The sequence below is a fragment of the Stegostoma tigrinum genome, chromosome 47 (genome assembly GCF_030684315.1).
Source record: "Stegostoma tigrinum isolate sSteTig4 chromosome 47, sSteTig4.hap1, whole genome shotgun sequence".
Classification (NCBI taxonomy): Eukaryota; Metazoa; Chordata; class Chondrichthyes; order Orectolobiformes; family Stegostomatidae; genus Stegostoma; species Stegostoma tigrinum.
Genome location: NC_081400.1, coordinates 1,194,108 through 1,202,080, shown reverse-complemented (window position 1 = coordinate 1,202,080; position 7,973 = coordinate 1,194,108). Strand labels below are relative to the sequence as shown.

General features: G+C 53.6%; 2 protein-coding genes across 3 annotated transcripts; both read left to right on the top strand.

Annotated features, from left to right (window-relative positions):
* The first annotated feature begins 3,059 nt into the window (after positions 1-3,059).
* LOC125449755 (prostate-associated microseminoprotein-like) lies at positions 3,060-4,489 on the top strand. Of its 2 annotated transcripts, XM_048525633.2 has the most exons (3): positions 3,063-3,573; positions 3,686-3,794; positions 4,004-4,489. In XM_048525633.2, exons 1-3 carry the CDS (start codon positions 3,474-3,476, stop codon positions 4,191-4,193), a joined length of 399 nt encoding a protein of 132 aa, XP_048381590.1. In that variant the 5' UTR covers positions 3,063-3,473; the 3' UTR covers positions 4,194-4,489. The 2 variants fall into 2 exon arrangements, with proteins under 2 accessions (XP_048381589.1, XP_048381590.1); XM_048525632.2 differs by having other exon boundaries at positions 3,060-3,794.
* A 1,438-nt stretch (positions 4,490-5,927) lies between these two features.
* On the top strand, positions 5,928-7,924 carry LOC132207439 (leucine-rich repeat and immunoglobulin-like domain-containing nogo receptor-interacting protein 3). Its single transcript, XM_059642936.1, has one exon. The coding sequence runs from the start codon at positions 5,934-5,936 to the stop codon at positions 7,779-7,781; it is 1,848 nt and encodes a 615-aa protein (XP_059498919.1). The 5' UTR covers positions 5,928-5,933; the 3' UTR covers positions 7,782-7,924.
* Positions 7,925-7,973: the final 49 nt, after the last annotated feature.

The window sequence follows — 7,973 nt, the reverse complement described above, 5'->3', positions numbered from 1 at the left end:
CATTTACTTCAGAAGTCCCTTCCCCTTCACCCATTTCTGAAAGGTCCCAACCAGAAACATCAGCCTTCCTTCTCCTCTGATGCTGCCTGGCCTGCTGCGTTCATCCAGCTCCACACCTTGTTATCTCAGTAAGAACTGCTGATGCTGGAGTCTGAATGAATTAAATCAGGATCACATGCTTTATTAAGGGAAAGTCATGTCTTACTGACTTTAATTAAAGTTATCAAAGTAATATCAAGTTAGGCCGATGAGGAAAGTGTAGCAGATGTCATCTGCATGGACCTTAGTAAGGCATTTGATAAAAGTGTCTCAGCAGACTAGTCAGAAAGGTCAAATCCCATGGGCAATGTGACGGAGTTGGCTCAGTGACAGGAAACAACACACAATGCTTGATGGATACCAATGTGAGTGGAAAGCAGTTTTCAGAGTTCTAACAGGTTTCGAGGCACGACGGGGAAATTCGTAGGGAACATCCGGCCAGGTAATTGATGAAAAGACCGACTGTTCACTGCAGGAAGATATCAGTGGTGTTCGCTTGAGTAGGTGGAAAAGTGACAAACAGAAAATGAAGAGAGCAATGGCATCAATAATAAACACCAGGGGTATGTGGTATTGAGGGGGATAAGGGAACTCAGAACAAGTGCGTGTGCACAGTCCCCTGATGGTGGCAGAGCAGGTGGACAAGGCAAACACATGAGCTGCTTTCCTTCAATGGCCAGGGTATCACAGCAATGATGTAACTGTATGAGACACAAGTTTAGGTCACGGGTGGAGATTTGTGGACAATTCTGGCCCCCAAATTACAGGAAGGATTTACACAGGGGATTGACAAACTTGTTACCAAGCTGTAAGGGAAGAGTCATTAAGCTAGGATTGCTTTCCTCCAGAACACAAGAGTCTTAGGGGTGACTCACTTGAGGGGTTCAAATTAATGAGGGGCTTGGGATAGAATGGATGGGAAAGATGTATCTAGCCTAGCAGAGTGATCTGCAACTAGGGGCACAGATTTAACGTGTTTGGGAGGAAGGTCAAAGGGAACATGAGGAACACCTATTTCACCCAGTGGGCAGTGGATGCCTGGAGCAGCAGTGGAGACACAAACCCTCATTTTAGGAAAAGTTAGATAGCCCCTTGTATTACTGAAGGCTGCAGACAGGTGCCGGAAGTGGGATTAGAACTGGCAGCTAGTTTAAGCCAGTGTGATGGGCTGAACAGCCATTTTCTATTCTTATGGTTTGAGAAACATGTTGGAAATGTTTGAGGACATTACACGCAGCATAGACCAAGGAGAACCAGTGGATGTGGTGTATTTGGATTTTGGAAGGTTGTAAGTGAGGTCCTTCACAGGTGGTTAGTAAATAGGTGAGACTGTGTGGCATGGGGAGAGATATGAGAGTATGGATTGATAGGCAGAAACAGAGCAGGAATAAGCAATGTCCCCAGCCACTTGGGAAATGTGCTGATTCTCAAACCCCACTACTTACAGTAGGCACTGATAATGTAATGCCTCAAAGTACACAGTCCCCGATTTATCTGTCTGCAGAAATCAGTATAACAAAAACCGACTAAGCTCCCATACTTAACAAGAACTACTGTTTATTACAAATAAATAAACTCTATCCACAGGTAAGTGAAGCTGTGCACCATCAAGATACAACTTTTTACTCATTGAAAGTTTATTCCACCCTTTTAAAACCACTATATACACACACAAAGTGCTATGGCGGGGGGGGGGGGGGGGGGAGGAAGAGACTGAGGGAACACAATTTAAAGGGTTAGTATGGAGACATCCCTTTGCTTACCTAGACCTTGTTCTCCAATCTTCATGATCTTTAACTTCACAACAGGCACAGGGCACTTGGTACATGAAATACTCTCAGTTACTGATCAAAGGCTTACAGCATCTGGTGGGGGGGAAAAAACTGGCTTTTTTCAGGAACCTTTACCACAGAATGACGGAGACACTCAGAACCTACTCCTCCAGCAGTCCTGGGACTTCTCCCCCAATATTATCAATGGCCAAAGTGTTCCCCTGCCCAGAAGCCGAGGTGCTGTTATCACACTGCTATCTTCTGGCATCTCACGTTGGCACAGACCAATCAGAAACTTGCTGTTGGCTGAATCTCACTGCACATACCTCACCACCGGTGGTGAGGTGTCTTATCTCTCCTCTCCCTCCGCTTGAACAAAGCAGCAGTACAAAGACAACTCTCAATGAGCTCCAGTAACTTGCTTTCAGAGGTGCAGCCACTCCTTGGTTTTAAAAACAATCCTTCTCCTATTTTATTCACAAAAAATCAAAAATTAAAAGTAGTCTTCACAAATGCACAATTCTCAGGGTGTCAGGTTGTTACTGGCCAGGTACAAGGATCAGTGCTAGGTCCACACTTTCAGGGGTGATCTCATTCAAGCACAACACACAGAGATCACACATCTCTCCTGGCTGATGACTTGAGAACCGAGGGACATCATCTCAGGAAAATGGGACAGGCCGGTTCACTGAGCTGATGAATTTTTTCACATTTAAGCCGTTGAATCAATGAAATTCTCTGCCCCGGGGGCTGAGGAATCTCAATGACTGAGCAGCTTCAAAACAAATCAACTGGATTCTTGAAACTAATGACATTTGGGGAATATGGAGGTAATGTAAGAATACCATGCAGTGACGACCAGTCATGGTCCACAATGGCATACACCTGTTCCTCTGAGCCATTTAATCATGTTAAATATAGACCCTGCCAGTCAGAGTAAAAGATGCTGAAGTGTCAAAGATGACAGGTCTTGTACCAGTATTTACCTTATGAACTGAGTAACTTGTCATCATCGGTGGCGTGCACAGTAGATGCTGCAAGTACCAGATAAGAGGACCTGGTGTTCCAATGACAGGACTACGTCACTCCGAGGCTCTGCTATCTACCATCACTGCTGTCACCTGCAGCCCTGTCACTTGCTAGTAAATACAAGGTCAGGAAGAACCTGGCCTTATCACCAAGACAGATGGTATGAGCACACAGTCCATTATGATTCAATTCTCAGCAAACACTGTTAGAAATGGGAGCGATAGAACAACGGGCCAGTATAAATAGAGGAGAGACAGGGACTGCACAGAATTAATGGGGGAAGAATAGGACAAGACAGTTAACAAGGGGGCAGCTGGAAAACAAGTATACCTCACAGGACAGAGGAAATACACAACAACTGAAAGTATCATAAATAGAAATGAGTGAACCAGAGAGGAGAGAGGGAGACAGAGAGTACTGTCTGCCACAAGACTAAGGTACAGCTGCAGGTCGGGGGTAGACAGGGTGAGGAACTGCGAGGATAACAGAGATCAGTGGCAGCAGGATCACGAGGAGGGAAAACACAGAGCGATAGTGAGTGGAAGAAAGTGTGGGAAAGCCAACAGGTTGAGAGTCGGGTGAGGGCACAGGTAGAGTGAGACACACAGCCAGAAAGGTTGGCTGGCTTATGCAATGATGCAGCTGAAGTGTGCGCTGAAATTTCTGTGCCTAGCACTGGTTCTGTTTCCTCAGGCCACACACACTGCTGGAGAATGCTTCTTCAATGGCAAAGGTGAAAGTAATCTCTATAAACCAGGGGTACTGGAATGGGGGACATGCTGCCAACAGGGCTGAGAAACAGCTTCATTTTACGTCAAACCATATCTACCTCTCTCTATCTACAGCTACCTGCGAACACAAAGGTGTCAGGTTGGAGACTGGAGACATTTGGATTAACGAAGACTGTTACCAATGTATCTGCCTGAACCCCTTTGGAGTTGGCTGCTGTGACAAGTGAGTAGAAGCCAAGACAGTAAGTGTCTGATTGCACGCGTGGTGTGCGTGTGCGTGTAGTGCACATGTACAGGGAGCTTTCCTCTGTATCTAACCCCATGCTGTCCCTGTCCTGGGAGTGTCTGATGGGGCATGTAATCTCACTGTACTTGTTGCGGTCTGTGCTGGGAGTTGAGAGATATGCTGTCACAGTCTGTGTTCCCTTATAGAGTGTCTCAGCCGGTCGATTACCCTGACTGGTGCGAAGTCATTCAGCGACCTAACTCCTGTCTTCTGGCAGTTGTTATGAAGGCCAATCACAAGATCGCATGCATCAGTAAAACCACCATGGGACGCCTCCGGCCTCGGTACGGATACAAGGAAGGGGAAAATCCATTCTTCGAGCAATGGAGGGCCTGATAGGAACTAGTTTCACCATGCTCAGGCCCAGCCAATGAACCATTCAGTATCCTGTTAATATCCTGGCTGTATTCCCACTCCCAGGGAATTCCCGATTTCACATTCAGCCACCAAGTGGGATTAGAAAAAGGGGAAGGGGTTAGCAACTTGTGATATGTGACAATCACATCAGAGGCCAATTTTGGTGACAGAACGGTACAGATTTAACAGTTAGATGGTTAAGTTAATCACACACATTCCACATGTGTACAAAACACTCCGGTACCTTCAGGATCCCCACCTGTGGTTTGTTCCTTTTTGATGCAATAAAAAAAACTGCAGAATTACCTTAGTCTGCGTCTACACCATATCGTACGCATTCTGTTAGTGTCAGGTGAGCTTCACTTTCAGTTTAAAAGAGTAGACTATGCTTTACATAAGCCCCTGCGCTGTTCCTCCCCTGGAAATGTTTGATGACAAATCAGAGTTATTCAACCCCAGGCTATCCCTGTCCTGATATCGAAGGACATTTACTTACTTTAAAAAAAGAGTAGAGAGCTTTACTCTTTAGCTAACCCAGTGCAGTCTCTTTCCTGTAAGTGTTTGATGGGAACAGCGTAGAGGAGCTTCATTCCAAATCTAAGCTCTCAACCTGCAGTGAAAAGCTCTGGTAATCAATACGGGTGACACTTTCTAACCACAAGCAGCTGCTTTCACTTTCGACCAAACAAAAAAAAACAAGATGTTGAGTGTTTAAATATTCAGAAGGACAATGTTTGTGTTGCAACCTGATCGTGGTCTTGGAAAGGTAGTCACTGGCTGCAGCTGGTGTGCAACCTGTAACCAGATCCCACCAGGATAAATCCACACCAACGGAGCTGCTCTGACCGCCACTGGTACGCACTCAGTCCCGGAGTTACAGCTGCAACCCAGGACTGAACAAAAATCCACCACTTCCTCGGGGAGTACGATGTTAATGAGGTAACTGTCATTTTTAAACAGCAGCTTCAACATGAACAACTGGAGAGGAGGCAGTGACAGAGCGCATCACTCTTACCCCTCAGCCACAATACCTGACAAAGCTTGTCCGGGTAGGGGGTACAAGTCAAGTTTGGCAGGTGACCAGCAATTGGAAATCCCGGTAGATTAACGGGGCCAAGAGGCAAGTAGAGGTGCCCGTGGAGAAGGGGCACAATAGAGGGTAGAGTGCGTGCTGGAGGAATGAGGCTCGGGAGCAGCATAGGACATCAGGAGTTTGGGGGGGGGGGGGGGGGGCTGCCATGGCTAGAGGGATCCAGCTTCTCACCATAACTTTCCTCACCCCAGTGTCAGCCTTGACTGTCCTAGCCAGGAGCTGCTGGGCTCAGAGCGATGGACCCATAGTTACAGAAGAACGGACACCCAGCTCTGCCTTCACCTTCTCTTCAGCCCCTGCAGCAGGAGGGGAAGAGACGGAGGTGGGAAGGGGAGGAGACTGGTTCTTTCAGGCCTCTCCCCTGGGGCCCTCAAGTCTCCGGACACGGGATGGGGTTGGGACAGGGATGGTCTGGTTTGCAGCCGGCTCCCTCCGCGGCCCTGACCCAGGAGCAGAGACTGGGAGACCACCCCTGGGGGGGGGGGGGGGGGTGTGACGGTGAAGGGGGGGGGGGGTGACGGTGAAGGGGGGGGGGGGGTGACGGTGAAGGGGGGGGGGGGGTGCCGTCCCCGGCTCTAACCCCTCCACGGCCCCTCTCTCTGTCTCTGCTGCAGGGCGGCCCGGGGATGCTGTCCGGATCGGGAGCCCGGGCTGGGTGGAGGCCTCTCCTCCTGGTCGTCCCGTTCCTCCTGGTACCGGAGCCCAGCCTCTCGTGCCCGTCCTCCTGCCGCTGCTGGCCCGGTAACCGGACGGTGAGCTGTTGGGGCCGGGGCCTGGAGTCGGTGCCGGCGGGGATCCCGGGGGGGACCCGGGTACTCGACCTGAGCAGGAACCAGATCCGGAGGCTCGAGTGGCCGCGGGGGACCGGGCCGATGCGGCGGCGGCTGGAGGAGCTGGACCTGAGCGGGAACCTGGTGTCGGAGCTGCCCGGGGGAGAGGAGGCCGAGGTCGAGGATGGGGCCTTGTCCGGACTCGGGCAGCTCCGCCGCCTCCGCCTCAGCCACAACCGCCTGCGGTACCTGTCCCCGGGGGCCCTGGGCCGCCTGCCCGCTCTCGAGAGCCTGGAACTCGGTTCCAACCCGCTGCCGGCGCTGCTCGATCTCACCTTCCGGGGCCTGCGCCGCCTCGGCCGCCTGGAGGTGGGAGGCCCACAGCTCGGTTACCTGGGCCCGCGGCTTTGGGAAGGCCTACCCGCCCTCCGCCTGCTCACCATCACCGGCGGCTCCCTCCCCGCTGCCCCGTCCGCCCTCTCCCTGCAGCCGCTCGCCAACCTCAGCGCCCTCCGCCTGATCGGCCTCGCCCGGGTCCACCACCTCCCCACCGGCACCTTCGGGCACCTGACCGCCCTTCGCCTCCTGGAGCTGGACGGCTGGACGTCGCTGTCCGAGCTGGAGGAAGGCAGCCTCCAGGGCCCCGAGCTGCTGCTGCGCCTGACGCTCACTCGCTGTAACTTGAGCTCGGTGCCGTACCTGGGCCTGCGATCCCAACCTGCCTTACGTTGGCTGGACCTCTCCCACAATCCCATTCGAGTTATCCGCGGAGCTATGCTGCGCCATGTGACCCGCCTGGAAGAGCTGCGATTGGTCGGCGCCGCATTGATCGCCGTCCAACCGGAGGCCTTCCGCGGGCTCCTCTACTTCCGGCTGCTCGACGTCACGTCCAATCAACTCCGCAGCCTGCCCGAGACGGCCTTCCGGTCGGCGGCCGGCCTCCACAGCCTGGGCCTGGGCGATAACCCGCTCGCCTGTGATTGCCGCCTGCACTGGGTGGTCCGCCGCCGACGACGCCTCCGCTTCCTGGGCCCAGCGCCCACCTGCCAGACCCCCGAGGCTCATCGCGGCCTTCGCCTTGACGGCCCGCCGCCGCCCGGCTCCTTCCTCTGTAGCCGGCCCCGCATCCGCGACAAGCGGCCCCAGCGCCTCTCGGTCCGCGAAGGCCGGCCCGTTACCTTCCGTTGCTCAGCCGACGGCAACCCACCCCCCGACATCCTCTGGCTCAACCCCCGTCGCCAGCGGCTGGGCGCCCCTACCCCCGGGCCCTTCCCGCTGTCCGGCCCTGCGCTGGGTCGTAGCCGCCTGCTGCCCGACGGCAGCCTGGAGATCGCCTCGGTCCGTCAGCAGGATGCCGGCATTTACCGCTGCGTGGCCCGCAACGCCGGCGGGAACGACACGGCGTCGGCCACGCTGCGGGTGAGGCCGCTGTCGCCGCATGAGCTCGGCGCCCTCCGGCCGGTGGGGACAGGAGGAGTCGTGCGGCCCGGTTACCCGTTCGACACCCAGACCCTGCTGGTGGCCACCACCATGGGCTTCGCCTCCTTCTTCAGCGTGGTGACGGTCTGCTTCTCGCTGCTGTTCGCCTGGAGCCGGGCCAAAGGCCCTATTAAACACAACAACATCCAGGTGGACTTCGTGCCGCATGGGGGCGGTGGCGGCGGAGAGGGAGACGACGCCAAGTTCAACATGAAGATGGTGTGAGGGCGGGGCTCTGCGTCATCACGTTTACCCCGCCCACTCATTATCAATATACGTCATCATTTATGCGGGGCTGCGTCACCGGGACCGACTCTGACGTCGTGCACGAAGTATCATTCTAACGCAATAAAAAGGATGTTCTGGTGGCGGCCGCCTGTGTCTCATTCTGCTTCCGGGTCTGAATCTGAATCACTG